Genomic DNA, 16221 nt, shown 5'->3' on the forward strand with positions numbered 1-16221 from the left:
TCTCAATACCACGTATTAAGTGAAGGCTCAAACAATTTCTTTGCAAAAGGCAAAGACCCTTAGAACTAGTCTTTTCCTGCAATCCAGCATAGAACCAAGAAGTATGCAGATTATATAAACTTATCCAGTGGTGGGATTCAATTTTTTTTTACTACTGGTTCTGTGGGTGTGGCTTGGTGGGCGTGGCAGGGGAAAGATACTATAAAATCTCCAGTCAGAGGTGGTATTTTCTGGTTCTCCGAACTACTCGAAATTACAGCTACTGGTTCTCCAGAACTTGGTCAGAACCTGCTGAATACCACCTCTGAACTTATCTCAACCTACAGACCTTCACATGTATTGAACTTTAATTACCAAAATTCCATTCCCAATTCAGGCTAAGGAATAAATAAAAATGAATCGAAATGGATGCACCAATGGATGCACTCATCTCATTTCAGCTGAATCTGATAGTAGTATGAGTTACTTTTCTAAAACATAACAGAACTAGTACCTCATAGCAACATTGGCAGCAAAATAAGATCTTAAATACATGGAACTAAAGAGAGACATATTGAATGCAAAATAGATCAGCAAAAAGAAGTATATCATTAGAAATGCAGAAGATTGGAAAATAATCAGAAAAATGAGAGGTACAGAAAATGTAATTAATACTATAATCAACTGAACAAGATTCTGCCTTTTTAATTTTAGAAGCTAAATATACTATTATAAATATATTTTATTTATTTTGTGTTCTGACCCAGGTTTCATCAAACTTAATGAAACACAAATTTATTTTAAAAGTAAAACCTAATGCAATGCTGGGAATTACTTGCATTCCCAGCCAAAACTAATTATACACAGTTCCTCCAGATAAGAGCATGCTTTTCAGTGCTGTAGAATGCTGCCAAAAAACAGAAGTCCAATTAATTATAACATAAACCAACCCCAAAACCCAGAAAAAAATGACCAGAGTACAGAGCTTCAAGAAAGACTTGGAAATTACTGGACTGCTTTGCTTCCTGCAAAGCTTTCGTCTTTGAGGACTGACTTTTATCCCTTATGGGAGAGGCAATCATCTCCCAGCTTTACTCCCAAGTCACCCCTTCTGCTTCAGCTGCTCTCGCCTTCTAGCAGCTCTGCGCACATGTACACTGGGAACAGGTTCCCCTGGATCCTCTGCTTCACTGCTGCCAGACTCCAAAAGCTCCGAAAGCAGCACCCCACTCCCAGATGGTCCTGGCCCCATCCCTGCATTGGACGTAGGACCCTCGTCCAAGTCATCTCCAGACTCCTTGACTGGTTCCCTTTCTTCCTCACTGTCTGACTCCGCCGTCTGGACTGGCTGCTAGCGAACCACAACATTTTGTATGTATAAAAGGTATTAAGAAACAAGACTAAGACTAGCATACATTTCTATTTTTGTCCTGGGAAAAAAAGATCTATTGCTTTAAAATGAGCAGATAACTTGCAGTCTGTGGATCACAAGCAATCAGAAAGCCTTCTGCAGCTTGCTAGTGGGTCAGGAGGCTGAATTATACTCTGAACCCAAAGGACATTATCTATCCCACATTAAAAATTCCTGCAATGGTACATCTTTCTGTATAATTCTTCCTTTATCAGCTGCTGCACTGCCAAGCTGTTTAATCAGTAACTGTCTATCTTGAAGTGTGGGGATAAGCCTAATTGAAGAAATAGGAATGACTTTTGCTAAGATGGCTGTTGAAGAACTAATGCAAAGAAGAAAGAAGAAAACAGAAGAAGGATGCTTATCTGATTTGATTTGAGTTCTGCCCCAATAACAGAAATATCGCTAAACAAGGAACCTAAACACTAGATAGATCAGCAAAAACACTTATAACCTTTAATATAAAGGAATTAACAGCAGAAATGCTGAAAAGAAATTTAAAGCATCAAATGGCAATAAAACATTAGCATAGTCCGGTAATTGTTAGATTATTCTTGTTTTTTACTCTCCCATTAGAAGAGACCATTTGCTTTTCTGGGGGGGGGAGAGGGGGGGAACAGCATTGAATTTGCTGCCTGGCACCCTGGCAGATAGTTATACTACCATTACTTGGTATTATTATCTTAGTTTGGTTTATGTAGATATCCAGCTACTAGTGGAGTCCAGAAGAAAAGAGAACAGCATAAATCTCTTTGACAAAAGGAAAGACAGATGCTGATCTCCTTTTGTGGGTTCTGCAGGCAGAAAGATGGTTTACTGCAAATCTATTAAACTACTCAAGATTTAGAAGCTGAAATTCAAACCCCAGCCTTGTGCATACATTTCACCCCTGTGCCTAATCTGCTTATAACCTTTTAACACAAGAAATACTCATTGGTCGAATTCACACTGCATTCTATCTAATAGCAGAGCAATAGCAGGTAACGTGAATATAGCTAAATAAATAAAACAATATTATGCTTTTTTACAGCACTTCATTCCTTACCCCAAAACAGATTTTCCAGTTTCATCTGGTTTACGTACAGTAAATGGGCTGGGATCAATGGGAACATTCTTGGGCATAAAATCTCTGAAGAAATGCGGAGGAGAAAGAAAAATCAATAATCATATAAAAAGCTATATTACTTTTCAGGAGCAATATTTTTCTGGACAACAAGAGTATTTCAGACATAATTGCCATAAAATGTGTGTTTGTGTGTACTGTGTATTGTGTACATATACACCGTACATACACACACAGCATACACGTACACACACACGGAAGTTAGGAAGTGATTTATTTGTATACTGGTTGACTGTACATTTCCAACATCACTGTTTTCTGCATATATTAAATGATATTCCTCTTGTTAAATAATCCAAACCATGTCAAATTCACTTCTTGATAAATGATGCACACAGCCAACCTATCCCACACGTTTATCAGCAAAATGCAAATATTTCAGAACATTTTATATTGGTGAATTCCTGCAAAACTAGGTTGGTTTATAAATGCACTATGATGGAAACTGGACAAAACTAAGTTTATTTTGAAACTGGAAGCACACAAAACAGAATTTTATTGTATTTAGCACATCATTTATTGAATTAAAAGAGAAACAGTATGTAATTTCTAACAGTCCATTGCTGTTTCTGTCTTAAGGTATGTTTTCTATTATATACTTTTTAAAGAAAATTGAATAAGAGTTGGGAGTAAAAAAGCAAGTTCAAAATGCAACATCAAATAAAAATAAAATAAGCATACCGCATTGAATTTGTCATTGCCAAGCAAAAGATGTCATCGAAACTGCTGAGTTCATATGGTCGAAAAAAATCATTCTGAATATCAATTTCATCATCAAACTTATGAAATCGCTTCACTATTAACTTCCTCTGGTTTTCAGCACATGTCACTAAAACAAGCAAATCATACTTCTAAGTGAAAAGGAAAAATACTGCTTGCATTAACTTGTAAATTTGTGGATGCATTGAATCCAATTAAATGTTTCTTTTTGGTCATTTTATTAATATTTTTATTAATAGCATATTGAGGATTAATCACTTTCCATGTTAGAATATATGACCTCTCCTCTTCTATTTTTTTAAAAAATAGTAGCAAATAAGTCCCTCTCCATGTCTCCCCTGCCAATTTCCCCAGCCAACTAACTTCTGTTAATGACTTTAGATAAGTGACAATACATATATTACAAAAACAAATCAGGTTTTTGGCCTGAAGGGCCATCACAACACAGAACAGTGCTCTATTGCTAGTTAAGTCCACCTAGAATCATAGAACTGGAAGGGACCTTGAAGATCTTCTAGTTCCAACACCTTGCCCAAAGTCTTTATACCATTCCAGACAAATGGTTACCCAAATTTCTTGAAAACCTCTAGTGACAGAGCATCCAAAACTCTAAGAAACAAATTGTTCCATTGATTAATCATTAATTAATCATTAATCTTACTGTCAGGAAATTCCTCCTTATTTCTCTTTGATAAGCTTCCACCCATCGCTTCTTGTCCTACCCTTAGATGCTTTGTAGGACACCGCCTTCTCTGTGACAGCTTCAAATATTGGAAGATCTCTCCCAGGTTTTTTCTTCAGTAGGCTAAACATACGTAATTCCCTTACCTATTCATCAGGTAATTTGGCCTCCAGATTCCTTATCATCTTTGCTGCTCTTCTCTACACCTTTTCTATAGCCTTTTTTATACCATGGTGACCAGAACTGAATGCAGTATTCGAAAAGAGGCCTCACAAGTGCAAAATAGAATGATACTATCATTTTCTGTGATCCCTCTGTTGATGTAGCTTATGATCGCATTGGCTTTTTTTGGCAGCAGCAGCACATTACTGACACATACCTAAGTGGTGGCAAACTTGGACACCTAGATCTCTCTCAGAGGTATTTCTGTTGAGCAAAGTAATCCCTAGCCAGTATCTATGTATCTGATTTTTCCTGCCTAAGTGCAGGACTTTACTCTTCATGCCACTGAACTGCATCTTGTTGGATAGGCCCAAATGCTCAACTATTTCAAGATCTTTCTGAGTCATGAGTCCATCTTCCAAAGTGTTAGCAATTCTCCACAGCTTGATGTCATCCACAAATCTGATGAACATCCCTTCAGTCTCCTCATTTAGGTCATTTATGAGGATGTTGAAGAGCACTCAACCCAAGTCAGAACCTTAAGGTACCCCACTGCATGCTTCTCTCCACATAGATGTAGTTCCATTGAGAACCACATGCCGAGTGTGGTTGGTCAGCCAAATGCAAATTCATCTGGTGATGCTATTGTAATTTATCTTCCACATTGTTCTATTTTACCAAGAAGTAGGCTGTGGTCTACTTTGTATCAAATGTCTTAGTCTAAGTTATACTATGTTCACAGCATTTCTTTGATCCACTCATCCATTGTTTGCTTATCTTTTCCAGGATTTTCACAGGCATTGATGCCAAGCTGATTGCTCTGTATTTTCCTAGATCCTTTTTTCCCATTTTGAAGAAATCACATCAGTTCTTTTCCAGGAGTTCTGAAAGATTTCACTCAGTTGTTCCAAAATCACATCTACCAGCTCCTTCAGTATCCTACAATATAAACCATCTGGCCCAGGACATTTTAACTTGTCCAAAGCAGATAAGTATTCTCTTACCAAATCCTTCCCTATTTTGACTTGCATTCCTGTTCAGTCTCCCACAGTGCTGCTTTTGATAAGTTGGATTATATTTCTCTTTTGCTTGAAGACAGACGCAAAGAAAGAATTAAACATTTGTGCTTTCTTCTTGCTGTTCATCATCATCTTATCATCGTCTTCCATTAGTTACTGACCATTTTCTTGATTTTATTTTTTCTTCTTACATATCAACAGAAACCTTTTTGTTAGTTTTCATGTTTGTTGCAAGTCTTAATTCATTCTGAGCCCCAGCCTTCCTTATGGTCCTGGCAGACTCGGGCTATTTGCTAGTATTCTGTTTCAGTTACCTGCCCCTCTTTCAATTTTCTTGTTCTTCTCCTTTTTGTCCTTCAGTTTATCAAATAGCTCTTCATGCAACTTCATCCATTAAAACAGGAGAAAAACAAGCAAAATATCTCTCGAATCCAGTTTCCTTAATTATATTAGTGCATGAAGTTGAAAAATGAGGAAAACATAATATATAAAGATGGATAAGCGAGATAATCAGAGTATTATATACTGCTAAATCCATATTTCATATAGCTACATAAAGGGATAATGCCTCATTAACAACATGCAAGCTTAATTCACCACTATGTTAGGGAATTATTTTTATTAGGTCCATTTTATATTGCATATGATACAGGTTATACAGGTTTTTCATTACTATACAAGTATAATTTACCTTCATCAAAAGGCAGTGGCAAATATTTTAAAACACCAGGAGTCCACCAAAAAGTGTAGCTTTAAACAAAAAAACAAAAACATAAAATGAAAAAAGCATTCCTTCATCCTTCACATATCTTACACTTGCAATTGCCTCTTGCCACATGATGCTTGCTGCTCTTGGAGACCTCTACCCAAACCCTCACCCTATTCCTCATGCCCTACAGTTGCTAATCCCAAATATATGTATACAAAATTATATATCCGTATCATCCAAGCCTCTTTTTCCAATACTCATGATGTCAAATTTTAGATTATAAATTCTTGATGATATCATGCAGAAAATTAGAACTATTTTAAAGGTAAACGAGAAAGCTGTGAGGTTGAGGTTAAATAATTGTCTAGCTTAATACCCTCCTTTTGCATATAATACATTCCTTACTTCAGTCAAGGATGTATATCATTCTTAACAGAACACCCCATTAAAGTAAAACAACATACCATCCTTAAAAATAATTCATCTCCAGCACACTTTTAATTATAGATAATTAATCCTAAAGCAACAGAAATATACTTCTTCCCCTTCCATTATAAAATGTGACATGAAGCAATTACAACATTGCTTGTTTATGTTAAAAAAACTATGTATTTACATTGATTATTAAATTATTTTTTCAAAAAGTATTTGTAAAAGTTTAAACGATCTTAATTCTGAATAACAGGGATTGAACAGAACATTACTCATATGTTTAGCTTCTGGCTGCTGCAGAACTGTACTGCTGCATAGTTCCTCCCAAATGTTTAACTTAGTATTGATGAATTTGTCCCAACTTCCATCTCTCTCAGTTTCTGGCATTTGTGAAATAGAACCAACTGTCAAAAATACTCCTATGCTAGATTAGTTTACTATACCTGATATTAAAATCCTACTAATCATTCATCGAACTTGAGGTTCACAACTTGAGGTTATTTCATTCTCTTTCAAATGTCTTTTGTATCAGTATCTTTTACCTACTAATTAATATGTCAACAAAGTAAAATCATACCTTTCCAACTGCCAACCTTATGCTGTTACCAAGCACACTGAATCTCATGATTTAAAAACTCATCATTTAGCCAACTGTGATAGTATGCTTTCTCATTCCATAGGTCTCGTAATAGAAAATATACTTCATGATCAAAAATCTTAGACTGAAAAGTTATTTGAAGAGATTATTAAAACTGAAGAAGCTTCTTGGATGAGAAGTGAAATGTTTTCAAAAGAAAAAAAACTAACAAAGTCCAGTTATCTTTTGAAAAAAACACCTTTGGGACTATTTGCAAATATATTAAGATGGAAGGGTGTCTTTAATAGAGGGCCTACAAGTAACTTTGCTGGGAAATGTTCCAAGCCAATCAACTGTGTATTCTAAAAATGTAATAAAACTATTCAGACATTTTCTCTTGCAATATATTAGAAGCAAATATATGTATCTGCTAACATTAAAACTAGTAGTATTTCCCACCAGTGTAAAAGCTTCTTTGTCTTCGACTCTTGGCAAATCCTTACACTCTTCAATTTCTGGGTGTGTGCATGTCATTTTGGCCATCAACCATGTTCTTGCTTTGTTTTCGTTCTCTGAGTGGCATGATGGAGATCTCTGAAGGTGACTAAACATTTCTCTCTTCATATTGCTAGGGATAATCATCTTAGCCTTAGTCATCAAAAAGCCATTCTCTACAAAGACTGTACAGTTTACAAACCAATATAATCAAAGAATAAGTTTTAGCTGCTTTCTCCATCATGGTCACTCTGACTGAACAAATTGAGATACAGCCTATAATTCTGAATCATATATCAAAGGCATCAACTAAACTGACATTAAGATCAAGAGTTTACAGTGTAAACTATCTTTGTATTGTAACTGTATCATGATAATACAACGTCTCGTAATATTGCTTTTGGTAGTGTCCAATGGGATACTTTTACACACAGAACATAAATGCAATAACTCCTACTCATGTTGTTCTACAATAAGTAATATTCAAGTAATATACAATAAGTAATATTCATGCATTTGATCCTGTAAGCAGTACTGAGAATTTGAGTGGTACCCATTCATTGTCAGATCATCATAAGTTTATCTAGTTCTCTTAAAATTATCTCTTATATTACCTGATGATGATTCTGCAATTTATCATAATTTTATATTCTGTATTCTGAATATCACATCATTTTCTCTCTCTGTACAAATGCTGAAACTCTTCCTCATAGTTCAGCTGCTCAATACTCCTAATCATTTTGATCTAAGTAGTAGCATGTTTTCCAATTCTAAAATATATTTTTGTTCCAGTGTACATGCCATTAAACTTCTACTTCAATATAGCTTTTCATTTCAATCTTTATTTAGTTTGGAGAAACAATTTTAGAACTCTTCAATATTTCTTTTGTTTTTAGCACCCTGAATTAACCCTACCAGCCAATGTGCTTCTGTGCTGCTAAGTCCAGTTTATTTATAAAGAAGTTGAAATACTTTAGTTCTGAAAAAAGATCTTTGAGGGTTCCCTTGCTAATTCCTTTCATTGTGACATCTGTCTACTGCTTGATAATTTAAACATTACTTATTTCAATTAGATAGAGCAGAAAGAGATTGCTGACAGCAGTCGGGAAAATAATGCTTAATATATTTGGTTGAGATACAACAGGGCAGAATTGCATGCAGAGGTCCCTTTTGCTTGCTATGGGATTGAAAGAGCCCTGTGTGCAATCTTTGTTTTTATATCATCTTTTAAGGTGGATTTTTATACAGTATCTTCATAACTGATGTTTTTATATTTGTTGTGTTATTTGATTGTTCTATGCCACCCAGAGTCATTTTTTGTGAGATAGATGACTACACAACTTTGATAACTAAATAAATAACTGTATGAATGGAAAGAGTTTGAAAAAGTAAAATTTATTAATGGAAGTTTCTGCTTGCAATAAAAACTCTTGCACAGGTTCCCATTAGTAAAAGTGGCAGAAAAAACATACGTTCTTTCTCTTGAAGCTCCGTATAACCCACTAAAACATAGGATGGAATGGAACTATTTGATTTTCTGTGCTTAGGGAATATTGAAATGAAATACCTTCGCCTTGTCTGGAGAAGATTCATTGTGTCCTTTTGATGCAAATAAAAATCAGTAGGAAGTTCCCAGAGATGAGACTTTCCTTCTTCAGGCTGAAATACTCCTAGAAACAAGTTAATAGAATCTTGCCGGTCGGCATCTAAAAGATACAAGGAAGGGGATTTGATTTTTTTTTAAATACATGTTCACACAAAATTTATCATTTTACTGCCCAAAAGCTTAAAATTGGAATGGGGATAGTGGAAAGTAGAGTTGAATGACAGAAGATTATAGGAAACCCAGTATACAGCTGTAAACAGAATTTTTGTTTCAAATTATATTTTAACATATTTGCAAAAGTACACAAAAAGTCATCATTATATTCTGGGTATTTCTTCCTGCCTGCAGCAGCCAATCACTTTAGATAAGTTCATACATAGCCCTATACCCTCCTTACAAAGAAAACAGAATACAGAGGCAATTTGCATGCACTTAGGCATATATCTGTATGTTTTCTATACCCTTTCCATATGTTTTCTAATATGCTGTTCCATGATGCCTAACCCAATAAGTTCCATTTCCCTTTCCCCTTAAAATCAATTTTATTTTATTTCAATCTCAGTTTAATTATAGATTTATCTTCTACAGAACTTATTCTCCAATTATTTCTTTCACATTAAACTGGGAAGCTGGGTTCTTCCTTGAATGCTTCCCTATTATACTTTTTGGGAGTTTTCTAAATCTCTGCTGTAAAAATGATCCCTTCATTAACTAACATATTTTTATTTAGCAAAACAGGAATCATGAGAAGAGTCTATTCAACAGCTCACAGTTTATGTGTAACAAATCTATTATCTATGATTTATCACTTATATGTTTTATCTTTAGAGTTTATGCACCAAAGACAAATTCCTTGTGTGTCCAATCCCATTTGGCCAATAAATAATTTATTCTATTCTACAACCTTGGCTATTATGTGTAAATCAATTTCCAGTACAACAATACATGGAAAATTAAATTTGGATACACCATGGACTTATTATACAATTGTACATATGTACAATAACTTATCTCAACTTGAGAATACTTTTATTTTCATAAAACAAAATTTCTTATGGCTACCTACATAACCATTGTTAGGAATATAAGTCACCTAACAGGTATTTGGGTTGGAAATATATAAACCAGGATAGACATTTTAATACTGTCTCTTTAAGAGAATCCTAAAACTGTCATTGGGTGTGGTTTCTCAAATGGCCATAAGCTGGAGCCAGAAACCTGGGTTGTCTCAGAAGAGAGTGTATCTCAGTGAGTCTCTCTGTTTTCTTCTGTTGGAGAGTTTTGCCATTCCTCTATTTTTCCTGTTGACTGATATTCCTGGATTTGATATAAGTCTGATACTGAACTGTTTTTGACACTGGACTTTGTTATTGGATTATCCCTGGACTGAAAACTGACTGATTTAACTGTGAATGACTTTGGATTGCTGATCTTGAACTTTGCTTGAAAGTTTCTGGAAGTAAAAACCTACATTTACTGTACAGTGTATCTGTGTGCGTATTATTCAAACACTACTCTCAAATACGTCTCCCTGTATGCGCTTATTCCCCTAACGGGGAATTACCTCAACATCCATGCTGCTTTTATTCTCTGTCAAACCTGACTGCTATTCATTATTATTAATTAGAAAAAATATCTCTAAAGTGCCTCTTAAATGATATGAGAAAAAATCTTCAAACACAGAATTCAATTCAATACCTGAAAAAGCATTGCTATAATATCTTGAAAGAGTTTGCATAATATCTTTAGAATGCTGTGTCCATGGGGCTATTTTTCTGTAGGTTTTTACTCTATGAACCAGTTGAGAGCCACCATATTGGAGTGACAATGTATCCCCATGATCTTCATATAATTCTTCAAATAATCTAAAGCAGGAAGAGCAACATAGTTTAGAATTGCATCTTAGTGGAACAGATACAAATGAGAAACCATTAGCTATTTCTTGAGCAGGCAGAAATATATTGCCATGCGGTAAATTTAGGGCTTTATCACTAACATAGAGTACAAATTACAAATTTCCATTATATCCAGACAATACAGATGTGAAACTATGACTCAAAGCAAAGCAAGGAAAATTGATATTGACCTCATATGGCCAATAGCAAAGCTCCCACACAGAGATTTGCTTTGTCTGTTGTTCCTGCTCAGCAATTATCAGCTAAAACAAAACATTGACAAGCTGTAGCTAGCTCAACTGAAATCCTAACTAAAATGGACACATTCATGGACATCGCTATAACGCAAGCTTTGTAAAAGCACACATTACTGTCTGATTCCCCTGATCCATATGGGCAACTGATCTTTGAATCTGTAAGCGTTTCCCAAAAACAAAGCATAGAGGAGAGCATTAAAAGCCAAACATAAAAATATTTTTCTTGGGTATTAAATTAGAGAACCTTGTTGCAAACAGATTATTTTTCATTATTAACTGGCATTTTAATTTAATCTTTCTCATAACCAATATCCATTATCATTTGTCATTCAATCTTGCAGGAACTGAAGAATCTCTCCAATTTCACAAAGCTCACTTTAATTTTTACCAAAAAGATTTGAGAAAGATTACATGCCAATTTAAAGTCAACTAGAACCATACAAAAACTGCTTTAGAGTAATTAAATTGGAACAGCAAAGATGTTTCCGCAATAAATAAATAAATCCATCTATCCATCCATGCTTTGGGAATAGAAAAAGATTTTTCAGCTGCCAGATAAACAAAATTGTATTTAAATATGCTAAAATATTCAAGTTAATGTGAAATGAGGTGTAGAAACAGAAGTTTAGAAAATAATTAGTAGTGTAAAACAAATGGCTGCATTTACTAAATCTTGCAGAAGGAAAGTCTTACCTACCTAACAGCATCTGTGTCAAACAGAAGATTAGGTTTGTCAATCAATCCCAAGGAATAAAGTTGGTAGGCTAAAGCACATTTTCCAACCATAAACTGGGCTGTATTTGTGCGATCTAAACAGTCCACACAATTGGTTCGAAGAACTCCTGTCTGAAAAATCATTTTCATAAATACAGAGTCTGTAATTAGCTCCAAACACATCAGTAAATGCCAAAGTCTCCTTCAGGGTAGGAATTTAATTTTTTTTTTTTTTTTTGCTCTCAATCCACAGAACATAATCTTCAAAGCTGCACATTTGTCTACAAGCATTTATTCATGGGGGGGAAATTCTGCTTATGGATATGCTGTGCTTTCTTTTTCTGATCCAAGATTAACTATATCGGCTGTAACCAAGTAAGATTTTCATAGATTTCCAAATTCCTTAACATTGATCAGATAATCAAATATTTGTATTATGAGTTTCCTTGCTATGAGATATGCTGTATTATCTACTTATAGTGTATTATTTTTAAAATGCTTTTATGAACATAAACTAGAAGCATCACTTTTATATAAATTCACAATTCCCCAAAAGACTGCTTTCCTTAGTGATAAATATAGCTTGCCCATCTGAGAATTCTGAGCTATAAGTACTGTAACAACAATTTTTAAAAACTTCATTTCATTTACCTGCAAACGGCCACTGGGAACTACATATCCTCCTAGTTCATTCCATCTATAGGATAAAGATACAAGTGCTTTATAAGATACAGTTTTCTCTATATAAAAATCTTGTTCAAACTTTAAGTTCTTAAGAAGGAATTTTGATGAAGTATTCTCCTTGTACAGCAGATTAACTCTATATCAACAAAGCAGAAAGAAACAAAATTTGGGGAGATTCGTTGGGAACTGGGATATTTAAGGGGCCAAACTACCCTGAACATATTCAAAATCAGAAAAATTAGTGTGCGTTAAGGGATAATATGTGCCTTTGTAAGACTTAATAAACATATTTTGCCTCTTATTCTTTAATCCCTCCCACAAAATGGGCCAAAGGTTTGCCCCACTCTCTTCAGGGAGCTCTCTGGCCTCCCATGTCTATCGTATCATGGACATCAGATTTTCTCTGTAAAAAAATTGAGGGTTCACTCACTGAAATGACCCTGTCCCACTTGTGTTGGAGGGACTTTGTAGTGGTGCTTCAGGATTGAAATAATTAGCTGATGACATCACTATTGACTGGGGACATCCTTTCATGTCCCTGTCAAGGAGCTGGAGTGAGTAATGGGATCAGCAGCACTCGGATCTGGAACGTAAGCTTGCTAACCTAGCGTCCTTAACCATGTGAATCACTGTACCCCTACTCATGATATGGTCTTGTGAATTGTTGACATTTTGGGGGAATGATAGTTTACTGTATGCAAATAGATATCCACGGAAAGGTTTAAATGCTAAAGAAATTAATGTGAGTTAATTATATGTCAAAATGCTGATATCTAACTAGGAAGAATTATGGTAGTTCTGTGTGGGATAGGATGAGGAGGTGAGGAGTTGGTAAAAAAAATAATTGAGTAATTGGAAATGTAACATTATTTTTGGAAATAAGGAATTTATCAGTCCTGAAAAAGTCATTATTTTCTACTAATCAAAGGCTGATATAATACATTCTTTGTTGGCATAGATTTTATATTTTACAATAGTATTTTGTATCTAATAATTGTATTATATTATATTTTTGTAAACCAATAAGTAACTATAAGTTTGATGTATAAAGTAGAATTTCTTTCTTTGTTGTCTACTTTACTTTGTTAAAATTCATTTTACATTTCTGGATGTTTTTGGTTTAATTTTATTATTGCTGAATAGTGCTCTTCTTATATGTTGTAATTAAAACAATATTTAAAATCCTTAAGCTTTATTTCCTTACTCCATCCAGCAACAATGTTATGATTTATTTAGCATTCCTTTCCTTAAACAGCAGGCATTTTTCTCTGGCCTAGTAGACCATGCTAGATTCTAATTTTCAAAATATATGAAGGTTCATGAATATTCTACAATTTTATTTAAAATACTGGGCTGCTGGAAAACTAACAATTATTAGCTAATATGTTGCAAATATTGAACTTTTGGGAAAGGAATTTCAGGGATATCCTTTCATGTAGAACATGGGTGTCAAATTCATGGTATCACATGACGTTATCGCAAAGTTTTTTCCCTTCACGGAGCTGGGGTGGGCATGGCTTGTGCATGATGCATCAAGCTTGTGGGCCGCCAGTTTGACGCCTCTGATGTAGAACATAAAGGATGAGAATTTTGAAAGACTGATTCTATTATTAAACAGTTATTTTTCTGCCAACTCCAAGAGCTGAGACTTCTTATCATGCTTTCATCTAGGGAAAACACTTCCTGCATAATTACTGGGAAATGACATTAACATATAGATGATGCTATAAGTTTTGCAGGGAAGAGAAAGCTCAAACCTTAAGATAAATTGTTCCCAAGACCATCTCATAATACATCCCATAATAAATGAAGTGACTGTTAATATTAAATATTATTCTTTAATATTAATGGCACTGTTGAATAATGCATGAAGATATATTAACTGTATTAAAGAATTCTATGCACTTGATCAATAACTGTATAACATTCCCAAATTAATTCATGAATTGTAATGAAAAATCAATAGTCCTTTTGATAAATTTGATAAATTAGTTTGTTTTGTTTTAAAGATTCCTACAATGTCTGCATATATAATGAATGATGTAAATACTACTCTGAACCAGTTTAAAAAAGAGATGACCAAAAGCATACTAGTGTTCAGGTACATAACAATGTATTCTATGGGTAAGACATGTAGTACTTCTCTAGTCTGGTGTCATCTGTATTTGGATTTCAACTCTTTTAATTGCTATGCAACTAGGAAAAAAGGCACGTGCTCTCTTACTACTTTTGTCTGTCTTGTCCACATTCTTTTTCTAAAGTGAACCAGTTCAGAGTTACATATGTTCAGTTAAATGAATAGGTTTCTATCAATTAGGAATGGGGTAAGTAAACATTTCTTATAAAACTCTGCATTCAAATTTGGCTCTAAGATTGATTCTGGAATGAAATTGCTAATGAGATCTGGCTGACCCCCATCCTGCTGCTGTTTCAAAGGGCCTTGAAAACCCGCTTCTTCAACCAGGCCTTTAATGAGGGTGACTGAAACTCCCTTTGGATTGTATGGATTTGTTTCTTTTTGTTCATGTCTGAGTTTTTTCTGTCATCCTTGACATCTTTTTGTCTGTCACTGCATTTTTTTCCCTTGTTTTAACATTTTAGCTATTTTCCAAAGCACCTGAGAGCAAGACAAGAAGCAATGGATGGAAACTAATCAAAGAGAGAAGAACTAAGGAGAAATTTCCTGACAGAACAATTAATGAATGCAACAACTTGCCTCCAGAATTTTTGAATGCTCCAACATTGGAAGTTTTTAAGAAGAGATTGGACAACCATTTATCTGAAATGGTATAGGGTTTCCTGCCTGAGCAGGGGGTTGGACTAGAAGACCTCCAAGGTCCCTACCAACTTTGCATTCTATTCTATTCATTTGTAACCATCCAGAGTCTTTGGAGTTAGGCAGCATATACATTTAAATGATAACAATATCATCAGTGCTGTTTGTCATTGCCCTGATTCTACTGTCAACAATACTGAGCAAATCAGGCCATGGCTTTCAAACATCAAAAACATCTGCCAGACTATGCCACCTGCCTTACATGGACTATCTGAAGCTGTATGTAAAAAACATCACCTAAAGTAGAATTGCTCAATGTTGTTCATGTAAACAGCCAAGATATTACAATGGAGTTAGACTGGGCAAATGTGCCACCTTCAGTATCAGCAAAGGAAAAACAGTGTAGACGGAAGGAATCAAGATCCTCTAAAAAATAACATCAAGAGACTGGATGAAGAAGATCACTATATATACCTAGACATTGTTCAGGCTGAAAACATCAAGCACACTGAAGTCAAGAATAAGGTTAGAAGTGAATACATTACAAGAGTGAAAAAGATCTCAAAGTCCAATATTCTCTGAAGGAAATACCATCAAGGCAATTAACAACTAGGCAATCCCAGTCATTAGATACACAGCTGAAATCGTGGATTCAGTTCAAGTAGAACTGAAAGCCCTAGATAGGAAGACTAGAAAAATAATGACAATGAATGACATCATCCATGCAGTGATGTTGGCAGACTCTATTTCCTAAGGAAAATCAGTGGGTGAGGAATGTTGCAAGTACACCAGATGATTGAAGAGGAAAAAAGTGCATTAGAAGAAGTTCTGAAGATGCACTGAAGTTTGAAGATGCACCATGAAGACTCACTAAGTTCTGGAGTGTGGTGAATTGTAATCCAGATTGCCAGGAGGGAGGGAGTACATACTAGAGGAGCAAAATAAGATTATGTGGAAAAAGAGAGTTAAAACGGCTCCTT

General features: G+C 34.8%; 1 protein-coding gene across 1 annotated transcript in view; it reads right to left on the bottom strand.

The window, feature by feature from the left end:
* Positions 1–16221, bottom strand: part of FIG4 (FIG4 phosphoinositide 5-phosphatase) — an 86568-nt gene that overhangs the window by 24701 nt on the left and 45646 nt on the right. Inside the window, exons 13-19 of the mRNA XM_026666664.2 lie at positions 12433–12478; positions 11765–11913; positions 10614–10780; positions 8877–9015; positions 5788–5846; positions 3195–3342; positions 2436–2519 (exon numbers count right to left, since the gene is read on the bottom strand). Coding sequence (XP_026522449.2) covers positions 2436–2519; positions 3195–3342; positions 5788–5846; positions 8877–9015; positions 10614–10780; positions 11765–11913; positions 12433–12478 — 792 coding nt within the window. The remainder of the gene's footprint in view (positions 1–2435; positions 2520–3194; positions 3343–5787; positions 5847–8876; positions 9016–10613; positions 10781–11764; positions 11914–12432; positions 12479–16221) is intronic.

The sequence above is a fragment of the Notechis scutatus genome, chromosome 1 (assembly GCF_049901735.1).
Source record: "Notechis scutatus isolate UNSWTSFEM ecotype Mainland chromosome 1, rNotScu1.2, whole genome shotgun sequence".
NCBI classification, from domain to species: Eukaryota; Metazoa; Chordata; class Lepidosauria; order Squamata; family Elapidae; genus Notechis; species Notechis scutatus.